This window comes from Enhydra lutris, unplaced genomic scaffold, assembly GCF_002288905.1.
Source record: "Enhydra lutris kenyoni isolate GAN:26980312 unplaced genomic scaffold, ASM228890v2 scaffoldscaffold84, whole genome shotgun sequence".
Lineage (NCBI taxonomy): Eukaryota > Metazoa > Chordata > Mammalia > Carnivora > Mustelidae > Enhydra > Enhydra lutris.
In genome coordinates this window covers 1551756-1576460 of record NW_019154168.1, presented here as the reverse complement: position 1 = coordinate 1576460, position 24705 = coordinate 1551756, and the positions used below count along the sequence as shown (strand labels likewise).

The 24705-nt window shown below is 36.7% G+C and overlaps 1 protein-coding gene across 1 annotated transcript in view; it reads right to left on the bottom strand.

The window, feature by feature from the left end:
- LOC111161344 (copine 8) overlaps nucleotides 1-24705 on the bottom strand; it is a 202807-nt gene that overhangs the window by 163925 nt on the left and 14177 nt on the right. The window contains exons 2-3 of the mRNA XM_022524935.1: nucleotides 12076-12116; nucleotides 10717-10763 (exon numbers count right to left, since the gene is read on the bottom strand). Of these exons, the coding sequence (XP_022380643.1) occupies nucleotides 10717-10763; nucleotides 12076-12116 (88 nt within the window). The remainder of the gene's footprint in view (nucleotides 1-10716; nucleotides 10764-12075; nucleotides 12117-24705) is intronic.

Here is a 24705-nt window from a genome sequence, read left to right as displayed (position 1 = left end):
CCTGAGCCGAAGGCTCAGGTCATGATCTCAGGGTCCTGGGATCGAGTCCCACATCGGGCTCTCTGCTCAGCAAGAAGCCTGCTTCCTCCTCTCTCTCTCTCTCTCTGCCTGCCTCTCCATCTACTTGTGATCTCTCTCTGTCAAATAAATAAATAAAATCTTTAAAAAAAAAAAATTTATGCAGCCCTTATTTATATCTGGTCCTTTACAAGAAAAGAAAAATGCGAACCTTTGGCCTTGAAAATCTTGAAGGAAAAAAAAAAAAAACTGCCAAGCACAAACAACCAGATTTAGTTATTAAAAGAGTTATTAAAACAAAGTATACCACAGTAGAAACCTATACACTCTCACATATATAGTCATTTCATCTATGACGATGGTGATATGACTGTGCAGTGGAGAAAGGAAATCTCTTTAATAAATCATCCTGGGTCAATTAGATACCATATGGAATCAAAGTAAATTTCATCTCAAGTCATATCCAAAAATTAATCTCAGAGGAAGTGTAAATCTAAATATGAAAGTTAAAACAATAAAACTTCTAGGATATAACCTTGGGGAAGGGAACATCTTCATGACCTTCAAATAAGAAAGTTTTCTCAAACAAAACAAAAGCATAGCTCATAAAGGAATTGACTGCTATGTCGACCTAAATTAAAATTAAGAATTTCTGTTCACCGAAATACACAGTTCAGAGGGTAAAAAACCATGCTACAAAAGGAGACAAGGTATTTGCAAGACATATAAGCAACAAAACTTCCCATCCTTAAGATATAAGTAACTCCTAAAAATCAATAGCAGGAAAAACAGCCAAACATGCACATCGTAAAAGATAGGCAAATGGTCATTAGGCCCGCCAAAGGATGCTCAGCCACACTATCAGGAAGTCAAAATCTAAACAGGACACCTTTGCACACTAACCAGAATGGAAAACATTTAAGAGACTTATAACAGAAAACATTAGCAAGAATGCTCTACAATAAGAATGGCAGATGGAAAATTCTGGAAAATGATTTGGCAGTATGGACTGAAAATGAAAATATGCACACTAATAGAGGCATCACAATCCCTCATTTCAAACTATATTACCAAGCTACATTAATTAAAACAGTATACTACTGGCATAAAAACAGATACAGAAATCAATAGATCAGAATAAAGAGCCTGGGATTAAACCTGTGCATTATCAATTAATTCACAACAAAAGAGCCAAGAATAAACAATGGGGAAAGGACTGCCTCTCCAGTAAACGGTGGGAAAACTGGACTGCCAAATGCAAAAGATTGAAACTCTTAAACCATATGCAAAAACTAATTCAAATTGGATTAAAGACTTGAATGTAAGACCTGAAACGATAAAATTCCAAAAAAAAAAAAAATATATAGGCCATAAGCAACTGAACATAGGTCTTGGTGACAATTTTTTCAATCCAACATCAAAACTAAAAGCAACAAAATCAATAATGCATCAAACTTAAAAGCCTCTGAACAGCAAAGGAAACCATTAAGAAAAAGAAAAGGCAACTTAGTGAATGGGAGAAAGTATTTTCAAATCACATATCTGATAAGGGTTAGTATCCAAAATATATAAAGAACTCATTTAACTCAATAGCTTAAAAAAATCCAATTAAACAACAGGGAAAGGATTTAATGAGGATTTGATAAACATTTTTCCAAAAGAGACACACAGATGGCCAATAGGTGCATAAAAGGTGCCCAACACCACTAATCATCAGGGAGATGCAAATAAAAGCTACACTGGGATATCACCTGTTAGAATGGCTTTTAACAGAAAGACAAGAAATTACTAGTGCTGGGAGGATGTGGAAAAAGAGGAACCCTTGTGCACTGTTGGTAGGAATGTAAACTGGTGCAGCCACTGTGGAAGACAGTGTGGAGGGTCCTCAAGAAATTAAAAATAGAGCCCATCATATGATGTAGCAATTCCATTTCTGGGTATTGACCCAAGGAAGACAAAAATGCTAATTCAAAAAGATAGATGCACCCCCATGTTCACTGCAGCATTATTTACAATAGCTAAGATATGGAAACCACCTAAGTGTCCATCAATGAATGCATAAAGAAGAGATTATATATATATATTCTGTATTCTAATAATCTATAAATAATATTCTATACCTAATATCCTAATGTTCTATATAAATAGATATATATCTATAGCTATGTATCTATACATATTCTAATATATATGTATTCAAATATTATTCAGCCACAAAAAGAGAAGGAAATCCTGCCATTTGTCACAACATGAGTGGACCATGAGGGCATTGTGCTAAGTAAAATAAGTCAGACAAAGACAAATACTGTATGACTTCACTTCTATGTAGAATATTTTTTTTAAGATTTTATTTATTTATTTGACAGACAGAGATCACAAGTAGGCAGAGAGAGAGGGAAGCAGGCTCCCTGCTGAGCAGAGAGCCCAAAGTGGGGCTCGATCCCAGGATCCTGAGATCACGACCTAAGCTGAAGGCAGAGGCTTTAACCCACTGAGCCACCCAGGCACCCCTTCTATGTAAAATATTAAAAAATAAATAAGAAATAAATTTAAAAGACTCACAGGTCCAGAGAAGACATTGGTGGTTGCCGCCAGAGGCAAACATGGGGAGTGAAAAATGTGGGTGAAGAGGTCAAAAGGTACAAACTTCCAGTTATAAAATAAATCTATCATGGGTATAATGCACAGCATGGTGACTATAGTTAGTAATAATAGAAGGTATATTTTAAAGTTGCTAAAAGAATTAACCTTAAAAGGCCTTATCACCAAGGAAAAAAACTTTATGTGTAGCGATAGGTGTTAATGAGATTTATCGTGATAATCATTTTACAGTGTATGTGAATATAGAATCATTATGTTGTATCTGAAACAAATATAATGTTATATGTCAATTATATCTCAATTTTAAAAATGAAAATATGTATAACTTATGGTTTAGAAATTTTACTCCTATGTATACAAATTTCAATCCTATATATACAAACAATAAGAATAATAAATATATAAAGATAAGTACAAGAATGTTCTAATCAGTTAATCATAATATTCAACAACTGGGAACAACCCAAATGTCTATCCAGACTAGCATGGGTTATATTCATAAATAGAAAGCCGTACAGCAAAAAATATGAACTATTACCACACACATGGACAAACTTCCACAGCATAACTGGGAGTTATGAAACTAGATACAAATAAACATATACTATATCATTCTATTTACATAAGGCTTAGGAATAGAAAAAATGATCCTATAGTGCTAGAAATCAGGATAGTGGTTTAATTTGGGAGGAGAGAGGGGCACAATCAGAATTGCTGGATTATAGTAGGTTCTATTTCTGATGCAGGTGGTGGTTACATGGTTGATGTGTTCACATCTAATAAATTATTGTGCTGTATTATTTTCCCCTTTATTCAGCTATGTTTTATTTCAATAAAAGGGTATATTAAAAACAGAACAGAAATTCAGCCATAATAAAAAGGAAATCAATTCTGCCATTTGCAAGACAACATAGATGAAATTTGAGGGCATTATGCTAAGTAATAAGTAAATAAGTCAGTCAGAAAAAGATAAATACTATGTGATCTCATTTTTTATGTGGAATAACCAAAAAAAAAACCAAACTCATAGAAACAGAAGAGACTAGTGGTTGTCAAGGCTGGTGGGAATGGGCAAAAGTGGTCACTGGATACAAACTTAAAGTCCTAGGATGAATAAGTTCTGAAGATGTGATGTACAACATAGTGACTATAGTTAACAATACTATACTATATATCTGAAAGCTGCTAAAAGAGTAGATTTTTAAAGTTCTCACCACACCACACACACACACACACACACACACACACACACACAATCATATTGAGATGATAAGTGTGTTAACTCGCCTATTTTGGTAATCATTTTGCAATATATACATATATCAAATTACATTGTATGCTCTAAACTTACATAATGTTATATATAGATATCAATAAAGCTGGAAAAAATAAAAAATAAATAAGAACAAGAAAAATTAACTCAAGGGACTAAAATTACTCTGGATTTGTTTTTCAAGTAATAATCAGCAAAATTCTATTGAAAGCATGATTCTTGTTCAATTGGTCACAGAATATTCATAGCGTTAAAAGACTTTCAACTGATCCATATAAAGAAAGGACAACTTAAATTAAGCCACAGCTTCTAATCATCTGTACCCAGGAATATTTGCAAAACTACTTCATGTCCTTTCCTTTTTTTTTTTTTTTTTTATTTACTTTTATTGGACAGAGAGAGAGAGAGACCACAAGTAGGCAGAGAGGCAGGCAGAGAGAGAGGGGGAAGCAGGCTCCCCGCCGAGCAGAGAGCCCAATGCGGGGCTCGATCCCAGGACCCCGGGACCACGACCCGAGCAGAAGGCAGAGGCCTCAACACACTGAGCTACCCAGGAGCCCCCTTCATGTCCTTTCCTAAACAAAAAAATTTCAAGGCTCATAGGTTTCTTTCCAAAACCGGTATGGCTGACCTTGGGAATTCAAATATATAGAGTATTATCCTGAGGGGCACACAAAATATTTTTGCTAAGATAGTAATGCCTTAAGAGTGACTACATAGACCACAGAAGATACTGAAAGAAGATTCTTCCCACCACATACCGCACAAGTGTTCTTCTAATAGAACTTCAGTGTCTTCTGTTACAACCCCCTCAATGAACCACATTAGAGAAGTAATGATACACACTGTGAGACCCCTTCAAATGTCTGAGAAGAATATAATGTCTGCAGACTGAATATTTAGCAGTATTCTGTCATTAAGATCTTTTTTAAAAAATAGAAAAGAAAAGTAAACAAAACAGAAAGGTTCCACTGCTCGACAGCTTGAGTCCAATAGTGAAGGCGCTATCAGCAGCCATACAGGACCCTCCTCAGGGCCTCAGCAACGGGACCTGCCTAAGGATTGGGGGGAGCTTCCTATCCTGTATCAATAACTTTAGCTGGTTCACTCTAGTATTTCCTTTTTTTTTTTTTTTTTTAACATATAATGTATTACCTGCACCAGGGGTACAGGTCTGTGAATTATCAGCCTTAACAAAATTCACAGCACTCACCAGAGCACATACCCTCTCCAATGTCCATCTAGTATTTCTACAGGACAAAAAGGAGAGAATGTTTCATTCTCTCATTAGTATCCCTTAAGCTTCAAGACATATTTATGTTTTCAATGGATGCTGTAATTCCAATTCCAAAATCTGTAGTTCAAGTTATGATAGGGAGCAGCAGAACAAGCACTGGGATCTCACAACTGGTTAGTTAGTATACCACACCTATGTTCTCATTTGAAAAATGTGACCTTCATACCAAATGATCTAAGGGGGTTCTCAGTTTTGAAACCATGAGAGTCAAGTGTGTGCCTCTATTTGAGGGTATCCTCAAGTTTATCCTTCCAGCAAATATTAACTGAGCACCCTCTAAGAACAAAGCCCCAGCCTAAGTGTTATAGTGTAGGAGGCTGACCTTTAAGGAGCACTGAGTCGAAAAGTGAAGCTGAGACATACTTGTAAGAGAGTAAGTTCACAAAAAAGACCGTGATGTTTGTTCAATGGTTATCAAGTAGAAGGTGACAAGGACCATGAGAAAGATAAAGAAATTATGGGATTTTAATGGTGCAAGGTGGAAATTCTAGGTATTAAGTTCAGAAAAGTCTGTTGGGTCAGGTACGATTTAAGCTGGACTATGAACAATATTCTCAAACTTTCTGAATATGTTTGTGTGTTTATGTATTATACATATATGATTCAGTATGGAGATGAATAAACGTTAAAGTAGCTCTACGTCAGAGGAATGGTTCAGAAGCAGAGACAACATTACTACAGTAATCAACATGTGGCAGCAGATTACTGTCAAACTATGATCGCTGTAGATTATATGAACTTCAGTTTGCTTTCTTTCAGCCCATACTAACTTAGAAAATCTAAAACCAACTCTATAATTTTAAATGTTTAAGAGGAATTCACAAGGGAGATTACCTATGGATAACTAAAATTTAACTCAGATAAGTTAATTGCAACATTTTCAGAACCTCTCAAAGTGAAGTATACATCCTCGGGGACAATACTTTGCCATTTCCACTTGCCACTAAGAGGTTTTCATATTTTCATCATTCGTGACACTTAAGTATCATTTCTAACTCCAAATTATTATGCACTGAATAATTTTAGTTTAAAAATATCAATTACTTCAAGAGCTTTTGATAATTCACAATCATCAGAATTTATAGAAGACATGCAGGTAATTCTAAGTGTCATATATAATTTTTAAATTGCAGACTTCAACTACAGATCAATTTTAAATATTTTTTCTCTCTTTATTTAGAGCATTTGTTTTGATATGGTTTGAACTCTTTTTCTTTTTTTATTACTTTTAACTATCTAAAGGTAATTCATCCCAGAACATAGAATCATATAGCTAGTTACTACATACTTCTCCGGAATACAACTAAATTCAAAAACAAAGACAACCACTATACTACTGATATAGTGTTGGTACCTAAGTCAGTACAGTAATAGTAAGACACACTGGAGTTGCCAATAAAATTCTCCAACTATTTTGTATGCTCCTCGAAGCAGAATACTGTCTATTTTAAAATCTTATCCACCACTGCAGCTACAAAACAGGCACTCAAAAATATGTCAAACTGATAAATGGGTGGATATATTTAAAGTTATTAATGAAGTAGCAATAATATTGATTTACTTATCTGATTTCGAACATCCTGAGAGTAGTTACCAGAGTGGTTTTTGCTATTATCTTGTAAAATAATGTTCAATACTTAGAAGATACTTGGAAGAGCTGAAAAAATGACTAGACAACTTTTGAATTCTCTCGTCTCATAAAAAAGAAGATTTGTAAGGAAACTAGAACTGAGTCCAATTTCACTCCTGATAAATTAGTCCAGCCCCTGTTTAAATACTTCCAGAAACAGGACATCCACTAGAGTGCCAGCATACAGTTCTAGGAAACCCACTCCACCATGGGATACTCTTAAGTATTACAAAGGTCTTCTTCACAGGAGCACCTGGGTGGCTCAGTTGAGCGTCTGCCTTCAGCTCAGGTCATGAGCCAGAAGTCCCAGGATCAAGCCCCAGGATGGGCTCCCTGGTCGGCAAGGAGTCTGCTTCTCCCTCTCCCTCTACCCCTCCCCCTGCTTGTGCTCTCTCTCTCTCTCTAAAAGAAATAAATAAAATCTTAAAAAAAAAAAAAAAAGTCTTCCTCACAGTGGCTTAAACAACATCTCTGTCACTCCATCCTCTGAGCTAAATTTTTTGTTTCCTTTTTTGTTTCAATATCAAGTACATGTACTACCGTTTCTAAGTGAAAATACTTTCAAGAGTTTGAAGACATTTATTATGACTTTTATTCATACAGCATAGCTTCTATCCCTTTCTTCAAGATGGAAGCCCTCCTAAAATACAGAGTTGGCATTCTGACGGTCTCAGATGGAGAAAAGAAAAGTAACACTCCAGATTTGCTCCCACCAGAGCAAAATACAATAGTATTTGATTGAATCACACAAAATTGCCAACACTCAACCATTTTTGACCTACAAAAATGACAATTTCATGTAGTTCAACATAATAGCATTATCTTCTTTGATGTAAGCACGGCACATCCATCAATGCATCCTCAGATTGCATTAGCTTTTTAGCAGCTGTGTAACACAACTGCTGCATATTAGGTTTGAGGCCAAGTAAATCCCATAGGTCATTTTCCCATCAACTGCTGGGCTTATGCAATGAATCTTACAGAATTTTATAATGTGGGAATTTACTTACCTGCCACTTGCTAGTTTTGTTATCCTTATAAAAATTTTTTGTTCTCTTAGGGTCCCAATGTATCCTGAATCATATGTTTCCTATGTGCCAGACACAGTTATCAGTCATTCACATTTGATCTTCCTAACCACTACATGAGCTAGAATCATTAGTTCCCACATTACAGATGAGGAAACAGACACTGAGTGGTCAAGTGCATGCCCTAAACTACTACATCACCTGACTCTCAAAATAGGGAAACTGTCTTTCTCAAACGGTTTTGTGGCAATTTAATAATATACATGTAACGTATTTAATTTTTTCACACCTTTCCTTTATCTAGCAAGTTCAATTAGCTGCCAAATACAATGGACTTCAGCTCCTAAATGCCTCTTTCTTGCATCTGGCACTTCCTTTCTATTCTTCCAGACTATTCTCCAGTTACTAACACTTTTAATTCTTCTGAAATGCTGTCTATTGAAATTACCTCTTAACTGGTTTCTCTTCCTCTCCATCCATCTGTTCCTATCCACACTATGTAACTCTGGGTCCTATTTCTCATCACTCTCTAAATTTCTACTTTGTTTTTATACTCCCTTTGAGTATTAGTTCCTCTTACTAACTCTTCTTACTCCTTCAAGGAGAAAAAAATAAACAAGTAGAATTTTGTTTTCTGTCTTATTTTCTTATTATGCTATTTTCCCTAAAGAGTAGGCCTTCTTTCCTATTTGTCTCTCATTCAGAGACAAGCTGAAATAAATAAGAATAAAGCCCAAAAATTAATTTATAGAATTTCCTTCCATTAACAAAACCAGAATGTGAATGCTGGGATGAGATCAGGATTCTGCAAAGCAAGGTGGTCTACAAGAAAGGCTCTGGACCTGATGGCCAGGGCTGAAATCCTCATTCTGTGATTTATAACTGGATAACTTCCATCCTGTCACTTAAGCTTTCTGTGCTTTAGTTTCCTCATGCGTAAAATAAGGATTATGATAGCATCACCTCTTAAGGTTATTGTGCAAACAATAAATGAGCCAATATATTTAAAGGGCTGAGAACAGGAGTTAGTAGGAAAGATCTTGTATAGGCAATAGGAAAGCCTCATCACTAGAGATCTGTATTGGCCCAGATGCCTGGTCCCGTACCTTGTGAATATTTATCTCAGTTCCTTTACTGGTCCCTCAAGTAATGTTATTTTTTTTTCTTTTTTTTTTTAAAGATTTTATTTATTTATTTGACAGAGAGAGAGAGAGAGAGATCACAAGTACGCAGAGAGGCGGGCAGAAAGAGGGGGATAAGCAGGCTCCCCGCTGAGCAGAGAGCCCGATGCGGGGCTTGATCCCAGGACCCTGAGATCATGACCTGAGCCAAAGGCAGAGGCTTAACTCACTGAGCCACCCAGGTGCCCCATAATGTTATTTTCTGAACACTCCTGGTAAGTGCCGGTCCCCAGCTAGCTTGACTCTTAATGGGCAGTCAGCAGTTCCACTGGATTGCCTCAGGCCTTTAAACAAGGGAACTCTAGAGTGAATGACAAGAGACAGCAAATCTTTTTGGAACATAATCAAAGGAATAATTAGATAGAGGAACAAGAAAGAGGAGCATGGACTCAGGAGAATGTCCTAACAGAGAAGACAAAAGAGAACATAGGTCTGCTGAAGGAAGTAGCTCATTTGAGATTCTTTTTTTTAACAAAAAAGAATTCACACCACTGGATAACTGATAAATAAAGAAGGTGTGGGAAGGAAAGTCAGGATGGCTACAAAAAACGCAGTTTGATATTTTGGCTGATGATGTTATTAGCTATATGTGGAGCAAAGGCAGCAGCCATAGGGTAGAGGTGATGAATTTACATTCGTGTATGTAGAATTTGAGATGAAGCTCAAATAACTACATGGAAAGGTCCAGAAGCAGTTAAATATGAGAAACTGGTGCTCAGTATCCCACTGACCCAATGTCAGTGGGAACAATTTTTGAATTGGTTTATTCTGCCAGTTTTGAGAATAAATGACCATGACCTTTTCTTATCTTCTATCTCACAGCTGAGACACACTAGTAAAATGGCTGGGCAGCAAGGCAATCTATGGCAACAAGTAACAGAAATCTCCCTCAGGAATCTCACCAGAAACTGCAACCCTATTAAAACAATGCACTGACTTCCTAGGATAGGAAGCAGATAGAAATGAGTGAACTACAAGCGGATAGAAATGCCTTTTATTTTAATAGACTCCCTCCTCTCCAGTGATCATCCTTCCACAGGAACATGGACATGCTCTCAATACAAATTAACCAAAATAATAATTCTGCCTCCTAACTTTTATTTCATTAACAAAGTATGTTGTGACGAGCACTGGGTGATGTACACCACTAATGATTCATTGAATGCTACATCAAAAACTAATGAGGTACTATCTACTGGTTAACTGAACATAATAAAAAACAAACAAACAAATAAATAACAAAGTATGCCGGTATTAGGAAACAGAGTTTTTACTTTATTTTCAAATAATAAATTACTAACTAGCAAAAAGTAAGTGACAGTTGATATCAAGCATCACACTTAAAACCCTTTAAAGCAGTATTTTATAAAAATCAGCAGTTGACTTCTAAAAGTGAGACTAAGTCTAGCCTTCAATTATGTAAGGATTCCAACACATTAAATTTACTTTACACTGAGGAAAATACAAGTTTCCAGGCTAGAATATTCTACAGGAAGGTCATAAATCAGATAAACATTGAGGATTAATAAAAACAAACACAAAGATTACTCTCATAAATTTAAAAAATGCAATCTTTGGGTTGAAGAGGACTTAAAATAACTAAAATCAGGGAAGCATCACCTTGACCAAATTGTAACTTAGACCATATTTTCCAGCACAATGATATTCAAAAAATTTTTAATGCTTACCTCTCTCCATTCTTTATTTCCAACTCCTTGTACATATAAGACACAAACTATAAAAGAAGAAAAAGTAAATATATAAATGTCTTTTTATAAATATAAGATATGGATGTATATAATTTATGCTTTAGCTGTCCAAAAGCTACATCAAAATGATTTCATAATTCCTGGGCTTATTCCTCCTCTAAGAAAATTGCTAGTAAAACATTAAATGACTAAAAACTTTTGTGAAGAAACAAGAAACCGTATCAGATCTTTAGAACGTAACATGCATAGACCTAAACACAAAAATATACAATAATTATTTGCTAATGTCTACATTATGTCTACATAATACATAATGTCTACACAAACTTTGCTTTACATAACTTTATATTATGCTACAGAGACACATACATTTTTAAACTATAGTTTAACAGTTTGAGATATTCATGTTACTAAAGATTAGTCAAGCTCTTCCTAAGATACCCATAATGCTCAAAGCCATCACAAGAGGGACAATCTGGAGCCTATCATCTTCTGTATTTAACATTTGCAACTCCCACCCTCAATAGCTATAAACAGGTAAGAAATCTTGTCAACCACAAAAGGAAGTCACAAAAAGAGAAATGAAGGGTTTGGAGTAAAGATTAAGGGATTAAAAAAAAAAAGTCCCACTCATCTGTCAAGTGAGCCCTAGGAACTTTTAATACCCACATTGTAATGTCTTTTCCCCAATGACTACTTGAAAAATTCTAACATCTCACAAAACCTCCCCCTAAATCACATCCATCCTGTACTTGTAGAGATGGAGAGGTACGGGATATAAATTTCTAACTATTTCAAGATTTGGAAACACTTGCTGATTTATACAGTAATGTTGCTATTTTCTAATTTAAACTGTCTTTTTCATTTTACAAGTTATCTCCAATTTTTTAATATACATTATTAGGAATCAAAATTTCAGTTCATCCAAGATGATGTTATATGTTTCACTTGGTTAAGCATGTCTTTACATATTTCTTTTATTTATAAAAAAGAAGGAAAAGTATTACTGTGGGACAAACCATTTAAAATTATGGTTCATTATGGTCGCCTTTCAAATACAATTGCTATCATATAGCCGTACCATGAAGTTTTAATTTCAAAGTGAACTGTCTTACATCTGCATTTTCATCTTATTCTCAAAGTGCTAAGCAACTCCTTCTCTTTAGCCAGACTACTGCCCAGGTAGATGAGAATGCAAGGTTTGACACCATCTCCTGTTTTTCTTTCTGTGCTTTAAAACAATTATTTAAACAAGAACTGTAAGTTTCATACAATTTTTGCAAAATCAAGTAAGAAAAATAAGTAGACTGCTTCAAAAAGCAAATAACAGATACTTACTTGGATCAGATTTAGAGAATGTGTCTCTGTCAAGAAGATTTCTGTTGAATGAAAGAAAATGTCAGATGAATATAAGGCCAAAATATTCATATAAATACATAAATGTAAACAAATATATAAATTTTTACATATTGTATATGTAAAATATATGTACACATATATTATATCTGTGATATGTGTCTGCATTGTGTATTATATGTGTTATATATGTATATTATGTATATATGTACATGACTAAATGAAAATTTGCTAAATATGTGCTTGTACTTATTTTTTTGCAGTTTATAAAAAATTATTATTAATTTTATTTTTTCAGTGTTCCAAGAGTCATTGTTTATGCACCACACCCAGTGCTCCATGCAATACGTGCGCTCCTTAATACCCACCACCAGGCTCACCCATCCCCTCTACACGCCCCCCCCCAAAACCCTCAGTTTGTGTATTCAAAGTTCAGGATGCAGGGGTGAGGAAGGCCTATTTGCTCAGCCTTGTACTGCAGCTGGTCAATGACAAGAGTCTCCACATTCGAAGATAAAAATCTGAGAGATGTAACTATTCCAAGTTTCCTTCTATCCCACCATTAATCAGCATACAGATGGTCAGAAATGCTTCCTAAATTGAATCGTGAGTTGTGACTGATGCAAAATTGTTTGAGATTCAGAGCACGTGATCACATGAGAACACAAAATTAGAAGGCAACAGTGAAGCACCACCTGTTGACACTGTCACCTTGTCACAGCAAATCGGAGGAGCTTTATGTTGCTACTCTGGTCTAGGAATTTAAGATGAATGTCCAGATCTCTACCAAAGAATTTTTCAGTGGAAGAAAAAAATTAAAAGGTGGACAAAGCCATTATTAGCATCTATTTATTCTTCTTTACAGATATTTCCATATCTAAACCAGAATGAAAATGGAAAATCAGAAACTGTGGAAGTCTGGATTCCTCTAGTATTGGGCTATCCTGTGTATCTTCAGTGGCAGTAATGCAGTCCCGTACTTTATGCTCATAACAATAACCCTGAGTAATCAAAAAAAATTAATTCAGTATGCCCTGATTAATAAGACAAATTGGAAAAATTCCCATCTAAAATAGATTATTTTCCTAAAAATGGTAATTTGAAGCTATACTCTTGTATGAAAAAATATGGCTACCTAGAATGATGACTTGAATGTACCAAAAGTTAAATTTGTCCTTTTTATTCATCCTTTCTTTCTTTTTTTTTTTTTTAAAGATTTTATTTATTTATTTGTCAGAGAGAGAGAGGGAGAGAGAGCGAGCACAGGCAGACACAGAATGGCAGGCAGAGGCAGAGGGAGAAGCAGGCTCCCTGACGAGCAAGGAGCCTGATGTGGGACTCAATCCCAGGACACCGGGATCATGACCTGAGCCGAAGGCAGCTGCTTAACCAACTGAGCCACCCAGGCGTCCCTTATTCATCCTTTCTTAACTGGCAATAACTATAAGAACAAATTACATTTTTATGCTTAATACTTATACGAAAAATTTCATGTTTAAACTGTCTTATTCTTCCACCCAGGACCACTACTTCTGTGCATTTATCTGTACTGCCCATGGTATCTGAAAGGCCATCTTAAATATCAATGTGATATCCTCTCTTATTTCAGGTTCTCAAAAGTTACTGCTTCCATGGAATCACTGTACAGTAAGAAAATAAAAACACAGTCAACATAACAGCGCAGCACAGACCAAAAAAAAACAAAACAAAATAACATTATGTCTTCAAATAGTCCTAAAAAGAAGAGAAAATATCAGACATATTTATATTTGGAATTAAGTCAGCTTCAAAGACCACTAGTCAGAAATCAAATTAAAATAATCCTTCTGTACAATAAGCAGACATTGTGACTGCAGCAATGGTTAGCAAATAGTAAATTAAAACATTTCCACTTGAAAAATCACTGTGATACATATTTACAAAGGTGGTTCTCCACTTAAGTGGAAGTTCCTCAGCCATTCCCATATCCCCAGACTTTTGCTCATTAGTGTCCTTAAAAAATGTAATTCAGCTCTTTCTTTCAGAGTTCATGATAATTTAAGAGAGATGACAGTGCAAAATATTGCAACGTGGTTGGGACTCAAGAACCATGTCATTCACATAGTTAAAAGAAAATAATGTGATTTCAGTGCCTTTTTCTCTCTTAAAACAAAACAAAACAAAAACAAACAAACAAACAAACAAAACAACTACAACCTTTAGCCCCAAATATAAAATAATGGATACCTAGCAACTAAAAAATTAATATATTTTTTAAAGATGTTATTTATTTATTTGACAGAGAGAGATCACAAGTAGACGGAGAGGCAGGCAGAGAGAGAGAGGGAAGCAGGCTTCCTGCCGAGCAGAGAGCCCGATGTGGGACTCGATCACAGGACCCCGAGATCACGACCTGAGCCGAAGGCAGCGGCTTAACCCACTGAGCCACCCAGGCGCCCCTAAAAAATTAATATTTTTAACCCTAGACTCTACAGGTCACACTGTTTCTTCTGATCATTATGATCCATAATATACATAATATACATGGTAAGGTAAAAATAAACAGAGAAACAAAAAAATCTTGGATCCTTTACATGATAAGAAATAAAACTCCATAATCTCTTTAAAATTAGCCCCTTAAATTAGCAATTTAACTTTCCCAATGCTCTTTGACAATAAATTTCATCAATAAAATTCAAACATATACAATTTCAAAAGTTTGGAAAAGTTTGGAAAGCCAAGTATACTTAAATAGTGTGTGTGTGTGTGTGTGTGTGTGTGTGTGTGTGTGTGTATAAAAGACCAGTGATTATCAAAATTCATCATAAAGTTTGGGTTGGTGATAGAAATAAAGGTTTTTTACCTTTTCAAAATCCTATTAAAAATAAAGCACATTCACATTAAGTAAAACAAGACAGGTCTTATTGTGAAGGCTGTTTTGTAAACAAGAAACTAAGCTGAGGCTCGCAGAGACTGAATGAACGAATAAGAACACACACAGCCCCGTATCATCCAGTGGAATCAGCCCTTCTGAATTTGACTTCTCTGTTCTTCACAAAATGCTGGAGATACACTCCAGCTGGAGAAATGCTCCAGACATAGTGTCCAGAGAAGTACAGAAGAAACAACTTATTTACCTATAAGTGTTGGAAATATGGAAGGCCCCCACATTATACCTACTGGTTAAGCCACTAGAGCATAAAATAAAACAAGTTTCTGTCCCAAGACCAGTATGAAGAGCAATCCTGACTATAGATTGGAGACAAACAGAATGGAGAGCAAGCATAACTGTATTTATTCACAGAAAAATATCTTTGCTTCCTATATGAGGCACTGTAAAAAAAATAACAATAATACACACACACATGCACAAACACATACCACTAATTAGCTTTCATGTGGGAAACTGACACTTCTTTCCATAGAGGTGTCATTTCCTTGAGCCAGGATGCCTGTAATTTTATGCCTTTAAGTTTATAATGTGAGGCTGCACTTCAACAGTGGGTTAAAAATCCTGAATATATTTTTCTATTCTGTAAATCCAGATGTAACCAAAACAAGGAAGAGAGCAAAGTCCTGAAAAGAAATTATGGCAAAATAGAGTATATGAGTAAGAAAACTTCCATGAAGAACTAACTTAATCAAAATTATAATCTGTGAATTGCCGGAGTTGTTCTAGTAACCACTCATCTTCAAATTTCAATTAAAATTCCTGGACTTAAAAGAATACAACTGAAATAGCATCACTAAAGCTGAGGCCCAATCAATTAAATGCTAACCTGATGAAGGAATACCAGGTTAATGGAAGAGGCATATTTTGCAGGAAACCTGAAATAGGAGACTAGATAAAGCAAGAATTAGTAACACCTTTCCAGGAACAGCCAGGAGAAAGGCTTCCCTGACCCCCTTAACCATTTAATCCTCATAGGTATTGATCCCTTGTAACACTTATAATAATAGATTGATGCATCAAACTACCCTCCCTTGATGACAACAGTCCCTTAGCTCATCCTTTAACCCTGCATGTTCTGATTTTATGCCCAAATCACCTTCTGATTTTAAGACAGTTCTCATACCATTATTAGCACAGAACTATACTGAATGGCCCACATGAATATTAGTTTTCTTGGTCATGATAGACTTAATTCCCATTGCAAGACCCGTATTGAACAGTCAGTTCACCCTTAAAATGACTTCTCAGCTAAAGACTCGTCTTTCTCTAACCGGAAAAGAGCAATTCCCTTTAAACTTCAGTATAATTCTGCAAGTATTTTTTAAGCAAATACTCTATGCCCAAGACCTATTTAAACACTACCAAACACAGAATAAATACCAAAGACATGCTCCCTTACTTAAGAAGCCTGAATTGTACTATGTAGAAAAAGTCACAAAAATAACTAAATAACAGGGGCGCCTGGGTGGCTCAAGCCAATTAAGTGTCTAACTTGATTTCAGCCCAGGTCATGATCTCATGGTTGTGAAATCAAGCCTGGCGTTGGGCTCCACACTAGGCATGGAGTCTGCTTAAGATTCTCTCTCTCTCTCTCCCTCTCAAAAACAAAAACAAAAACAAAAAACCTGAATAGCAATATTGGACTGTATATAAAATAGCTGTTATGGGGAGAAAGAACAGTAACCTGAAAACAGAGTCAGATTAATTAAGATACAATTTAAAAAGATCAGGTACAATGGTTAGCTCTTATCCAAACCATTTTTTAAAATATACTAGAGAAAAAAACCCCAATTTATAGGTAGTATATATAATTAAAACTTAACAAATGAATATTAAATAAGTAACTTATTTTTAAAAAGTTCAAGTATTCTTCTCCATTGAATTTATATACAATGAAGCTTTATGAGTGGACTACTAAAGCTTCTCACTCTTCATGTCTATGGTGAGCATACAATAACATGACCTATTAAGGTAAAAGTGATCTGTTAAGTGTGTTAACCTAAGAGTTGTGAGCCTGCTGCTATCTTTCCCGCTCAGTAGATGAAATCACCAAATAAATATTCTTCTTCGAAAGCGTGGTAAATATTGAATTTTTTTTTAATTCTTTAAAAGGGAAACAAATACCATTATCCTCACACAAATGCAATTGGGAGAAGAAAACCTACTTGATATGTATTATGAATTTTTTTAATAGTTTCACAGTAAAAACAATGTTATTATCTGTGACCTTTTAAAGTGCTAATTAAACAAAACAAATACTAGAGTTGTTTTAGGGAACAAATCTTCAAATTAAAGACATGAGTGAGTTCTAAAAAGCACCTTTACCTGTGGCCAATGGGAACAGTTTGATTTCATGTCTCATAAGAACAAAAAAAGGTTACAAATCGAGCCAAATAAGATACGGTCCCATTTCATTTTCCACAGGAGCAAAAATAGAGCCTACAGAGCTGAAGAATGCTTCACCATTTTACAGAGCCCAGCATAAACTGTCCACAAGTGGACTGAGAACCATAGCCCTGCACCATACAGTCTCCCCCTCAAAGCTGTTCTGTATCTACCAACACAATGATTCTGGGTTTGACTAAAATCTAAGAAACTATTGGGAGCCTTTTATTTACTGTTCTTCAGCATAGTCTGGGCATCGCTGACTTTCTGCGAGGGCTCTATGAAGCAGGGCTGAGGCTGGCGGGAACCCAGCACAGAAGAAGGCTCAAGCAGCAGCCTCTGGACGAACGAATGGTTTTAGTATCCAGTCAGAAGCACCGGCTTTTTTCATTGTAGATATGGTGAAGTGTCTTATTATGAAAAGAAGAACAGAAGAGGTGGCATTTTGGGCCTTTGCCCTAATAAGTAATCCATTAACTGAAAAAACACATAAACGTGCCCCATGTCACTACACCAGGGCCCTTCCTTTGGGCATTATATTGTCTTATAGACTAGAATGAGAAGTTCTGGGGGATATATGTACACATATTTTTTTTAATGCACATACACACAAAATGGTTTTCAGAGGTTTATATATATCTATATATAAAGACAAGGAAATCAAACCTTTTTGAGCAACTGAAAGGAAATTTATCCCATCTTTGAAGTGATTTGAATGTAATATTTAATCATCTTTGACTCATGTATTCAATCTTTTTTTATTATTATCATTCACTGAATAAATATTATCTCTGGGAATTTAGCACAGAAATTTAAGGGGAAAAAAAAACCATTTTACCTGAAACTGCAATTTCTATAACAAAGGGGAAACAGATTACACATAGACAAAAAGTAAAGCTTTCAGAAATGAAAAAATGAAGTATTTTGAAACTGAAGCTTACTGAAAAGTCAAAGTCAGCTAGAATCTAAGATACCAAGTAATTCTGAAGGATAGGGTCATTGGAAAGTACTTAACAAGATTATCTGGCTTTCAAGAAAATAAGAATAGACTTTCAGGTTTGAAGTTGTGCAAGTAGACTACAAATTCAGCTCAATAGCAGCCTCTCGTAGCCTGAGCAACCAAGGAGAACTCTGTCATATGTGACACACATTACCCCACAAAAACTGGAAATAAACTTTTTAGCTTGTTTTTCAGTTTTGCCAAAATTGGTTGTTCAGAGTATTTATACATTAGCACTGAAGAGCTAGAAGTATCGGTGATAAAAATATATATATATTTTTTAAGATTTTATTTATTTATTTGAAAGAGAGCGCAGGAACAGGATGGGGGTGGCAGGGAGAGGGAGAGGCACACTCCCCGCTCAGCAGGAAGCCTGCTTCAGGGCTCCATCTCAGGCCCCAGGATCAGGACCCCAGCCAAAGGCAGCCACTCAACCAACTGAACCACCCAGGTGCCCCAGAAACACATTTTCAATCCTTGCATGGGTTGAACTCAGTTTAGATATTAAAAGAAATTATAGGGGCAGATCATTAACAGTGAAAACCTTTATGGTTCTCTGAAGGCATTCAGTATGACTGATATTCTTGGAAATTGCTTAAAAGAGAACCAAGGATTTTTCAGACCATGACCCGTCAGAGCTCTGGTTTGCCTGAGCCAAGGTAAATAGAAGAACCCACTGGTTTGCAGTAATGTAAGGTTAACCCAGGGTAATAACAAGCTTTCAGAAAAAGGTACAAAACCAATCCCTGCTTTAAGCTGGAAAGAGATACGTAACAGTTAACAAAAATGGACAGGATAAAAAGACACTGAGAACAGGATATGGGGCTTCTTAAAAAACAAAAACTCATGTACAAAACTAATCTCATTATAGATTCCCCAATCTTGCAGCTCCATTCAGTATCTCAGTAAGTGGCAACCACAGAAGGCAGAATAATGTCCCCTCCCAAATATATCAGGCAAGTCCTCATCCCTAGAACTTAAATGTGAACTTATTAGGGGGAAAAAAAGTTCTGTGCAGATGTGATTAAATTATGGATCCTGAGATGAGGGCATTATCCTGGATTATGTGGGGGAGCCCAAACCCAATCATATATATCCTTATAAGAAGCAGCCAGAGGCAGATCTGACACAGACTAGAGACGACGACATGAACAAAGCAGAGAGAAATGAGAAGATTCTGGCCTTGGAGACTGAAGGGATGCAGCCACAAGCCAAGGCATGCCGGCAGCCACCAGAAGTTGGAAAAGGCAAGCAACACAATCTCCATCACAGCCCCAGAGGGAGAGCAGCCTGGCCAGCAGCTCGGTTTCTGCTACTGACTTCACTCTTCTGGCCTCCAGAGCTGTGAGAGAATAAACTTCTGTTGTTGCAAGCCAACAAGTTGGTGGTCATTTGTTACAACAGCTGTGGGATCCACTCACAGCAACATGGTCTAATCCACCCCTCTCTCTCTCTCTTCCAAGCCAGATTCCAGAATCATCCTGCCCAATCCCTTGTCTTCCTATTCCTCTCTCCCCTGACGCTTCCCTCCACCTTTGCTTCTGCATCCAAGTCCCAACTACTTCCCAGACTTTGAGCTCTTAAGTGACCCTTCTGCTTCCTATGTCCCAGTTCATTCAAGATGCCTCCAAGAGCAGTACACATACTGTAGATATGTAGGAAAACCTAAGCAAATGGCCCCGTTGCATAAAATTCATCACCTACAGAAATTCCAAACTCCTTAATGGAGCACTAAATACCGGCGCATTCTGACCGTAGCTTTACCTCCAGCCGCACCTCTATCCATCTTCCACATCATAGACTCTGCTCCAGACATTTCAGACTTTTTGCCTCACATTTCTGTACTCATGTTTTAACCACAGCATCCCCTTTCCCGAAATTTCCTCACCGACTTCCTTCCTGGTGGGGCATGTCAGTCCTCTCCCAGCCTATTCCCACTGCTGTGCTCTGGGAAGGTAGCACTGATTGCTCCCTCCTATGGGCCCTACCATACCCAGCTTAAACCTGTATCACAAATTCTGCACCTGTTGTTTGTTTAAGGAGCAAGGTGCCAGGCTCTAAGCTGAGCATTTTAAATAAATCATTTCATTTAACCCTCAACACAATCCTAAAAAAGTAGCAATTATTCTCAGGCTCCATACTGCAGAGGAGATAACAATATTCAGAGATGTTAAATGAAGTGTTAAATGAAAGTCACAAGAAAGTAAGTGGTTACGGAACATTTTTGTAAATTTTTCATTGACTTACAATTTTGATTTTGATTTTTGATTTTTGTACTGGTTATACTGACTGTCTCTATCCCTGAGAACAAAATGAAATGAACGGCAACTACTGTTATCATTCATCACTTTAGAAGCTCTAGGGAATATGAGACAAAGTGAAAATGAGACATGGTATTTTAAATTATTATTACGTGCAGGTTTAATTTGGTACCTAGGAAAAAAAAAACAAGAGAATTAATTAATAAAATCTTTCAAAATTAATAAGATAATTCAGTAAAGCAATTGGGGGCATGATGAATACATAAAAGTCAATAACTGTCCCAGGTATCAACTGTTAATAATTCTCCTATCCCTTGTGGACTTTTTGGTAGTTACCTGTTGCCTTTAGTTACTGAAGTAACGGGCAGGGCTTTACAGCTCTTACAATATACTATAACCTTGCTACCAAGTCTCAGACCAGATTCTGCCCCAAAAACACTTGTTACCAAGTGGGACTCAAAGCAATCACACAATATGCTTTACACGTTTACAAGTTCTGGCTCTCTGCCACTTTCAGGCATTCCAAACAGCACCCTAAGGCATATGTGATAATATCCTGGTATCAAGATTCATCTACCCTCTGGTAAAATCTGTCTAGAGAATCCTCTAGACATTCTAAGCCCGTGACCAAGGAAGTTGTTAGGCCTAGAGCATCACTACAAATGGCAGAATCACAGGATTTACCAGGTATGTATGACCTCTTCACTTGTGTAATATTTCTAGTTAATATACATATCTTTATTTTTTTATTTTTTTTTTTTTATTCATTTGACAGAGAGAGAGAGAGAGATCACAAGCAGGCAGAGAGGCAGGCAGAGAGAGAGAGAAGCAGGCTCACCGCGGAGCAGAGAGCCCGATGCGGGGCTCGATCCCAGGACCCTGAGATCATGACCTGAGCCGAAGGCAGAGGCTTAACCCACTGAGCCACCCAGGCGCCCCTACATATCTTTCTTTTATAACAGCTTTACTCAGATGTAATTCCCATACTGAAAGTGTCACCATTTCAAAGTGTACTCTTCAGTGGTTTATAGTATAGTTCACAGAGTTGTGCAATCATCATTACTATCTAATGTCAAAACACTGACACCACCCCCCCACACCCCCCCAAAAACCTCTACCCATTAGTAGTCAGTCCCTATTCCACCTTCCACACCCCCTGGTAACCACTAATCCACTTTTTGTCTCCAAGTGTTTGGTGATTCTGGACATTTCATATAAATGGAATCATATACGGTCTTTTGTGACTAGTTTATTTCACTCAGCCTAATGTTTCTAAGGCTCATCAATGCTGTAGCAAGTGTCAGTGCTTTATTCCTTTTTAATGTCAAACTGTATTCCATTGTACAGATATACCACATGGGCTCATTAGATAATACACATCTGGGCTGTTTCCAATTTTGGCTATTAACTATAATGCTGCCATGAACACTTGCATTTGAGTTTTTGTGTGGACACATGATTTCATTTCTCATGACTACATACTGAGGAGTGGAATTTCTAGTTTACAGGGTAACTCTATTTTTAACATTTGGAGAACTGCCAAGCTATTTTTCAAAGTGGCCATACCACTTTACATTCCCACCAGCAATGAATGGAGGTTCCAGTTTCTCCATATCCTCTCCAGTGCTTATTACTGTCTGTCTTTTTTATTATAATCATCTACTGGCATAAAGTGGTCAGTCCACAAATCCGATCACCATACCCTTCTCCAGTAAAAAAAAAAAAAAAAAAAGCCATTTCTGTCATCCATAGTAATTACAAAATCCTCTGGTGTTGACCAGATAAAGATAGTATGACAGTCCAGAGTAGACATTTCTGGAGTGTGGACTTCTGATTAATTTCAAATACTAATAGATCCCATCCAAATATGTACTTCTGACTAAGATATTTTAGATTTAACTCTACAATGTAACACACACTATGGTACTGCCTCTGCTGAAACATTTTAAAGTAAATCATGGAAAATAAAACATCAGCCAGAATCAATTAGAAAAGACGGGGGGAAAAAATGTAACACACTATTTTTTAAATCTTGGCATGAAGAATACTTTCTAAGTTTTCACAAAGCTCAGAGAAAGGATTAACTTATTTGATAATGAATGCATTTAAACTTCCATACAGAGATGATACAGTAATTAAAATACATTTGTTACATATATATTGGATAAAATGTTAAAGCTATAAATATGCAAAGCATTCTCTAAATAAAGAAGGGAACAGGCATTTACTCACTGAACGTATTAAATGAAATTCATACTCAATAGTAATGAGTGACATGCAAACAAAATAAGATATTGTTCTGTGATACAGATAAATAAATATTCACTGCATGAATTATGGCTCATTTAGTTCTAAGTGACACAAAAGAGGGAAATGCATGATGAAAATATGGAGATGTTTTATGGAACCCAGAGTTAGGAACGTAACAGACCCTTTGGAAAGAACTAAAACAAGAACAGAACAACAAAGCCCTGACAAATCAACAGAGTCCAGCACCATTAGGCAAGGAGCAGGACTCTAGGGTCAAACAGGCAGCAAGACCACATGCCAGGTCCTGCAGCAAAAAGCACACTGTAACTCCCAGTGGTCCGTTAACAACAGAATTATAACAATAGCAGAGAAGACTCTGTGCAGGTGGCAGAGAAGGAAAAGGGGTCAACTGGGATGGCAGCTGAGGTCATTCACTTAGAAATGCATGCTCTCAGTTCCTGCTCTCTAGACAGGTGGCACCATGCTTGTAGGAAGGAAGTCAGGTTCAAATATTTATATCCGGAAGGGAAAATCCAAGAACAAACTGGACCACCATCTTGTCAAAGTCATCATAACATGGATATTAATGGATACATGCCTTAAATAGGTCTTTTTTTAAAAGATTTTATTTATTTATTTCACAGAGAGAGAGATCACAAGTAAGCAGAGAGGCAGGCAGAGAGAGAAGGGGAAGCAGGTTCCCTGCTCAGCAGAAAGCCTGATGCCGGGCTCCATCCCAAGACCCTGAGATCATGACCTGAGCCAAACGCAGAGGCTTAACCCACTGAACCACCCAGGCGCCCCTTAAATACATCGTAATAAAGGCACAAAGAAATATGCTCTGGCTGATATGCTTTATCATGGAGTAGAATCTGGGGTGATTTGTGCATTCTCCTTTGTTCTTTCCAATGCTGTTTGGTTGTGTGTGTGTGTGTGTGTGTGTGTGTGTGTGTGTGTACGCGCACGCGCGCGCCTGCACACGCACCTATGTTTAAGTGTGTTTTTACATGAGCATGTAGCACTTTTCTAAAACTTTTTTTTTTTTTTTTTTTAGAGAGCCTGTGCTATTTTCTTGAGGTAATCCACTGTTTTCCAACTATTCCTACTGAATGCCAGTATAAAAATAAGAGTTCCTTGGGGTGCCTGGGTGGCTCAGTAAGTTAAGCGTCTGCCTTCTGCTAAGTCATGATTCCAAGATTCTGGGATGGAGCCCCACATCCGGCTCCCTGCTCAGGGCAAGTCTGTTTCTCCCTCTCCCTCCACCTGCTGTTCCCCCTGCTTGTGCTCTGACAATTAAATAAATTTAAAAAAAAAAAAAGAGTCCCTTCTAAGTGATAAGAACTTTCTATATATTTTAATGATTTTATGCCATACAATCTTTATAGCAACTATACGAAAAAGAACTTCTCTCCTCATTTATAAACCAAAGCAGAGAGAGATTAATTTATCTAAACTTAGTTGACAATATATGGAGCTGCAGTTTAAATCCAGATATTTCAGTCTCTAAATTTGTGCTCTGCTCTTTATGACACCATTTTCCTTACTACTTTACAACACTTGAGACTATGTATCATCATTTTCCTCAATCCCTCCTCCCGCCTGCTCTAAAAGCAAAGAGCTGCTTTCAGCTAACTTGCTAACAGCTAGGTGGGAAATGACCTTGCACAGATTTTAAATAATTTTCAGGGTTTATTACTTCTCCCAGAGTCATTGCATGAAGCATGTTTGCAGGTGACAATCACTTGTTCAAACACCAAGAGCGAGTGACCGTGAGAGGTCCACAA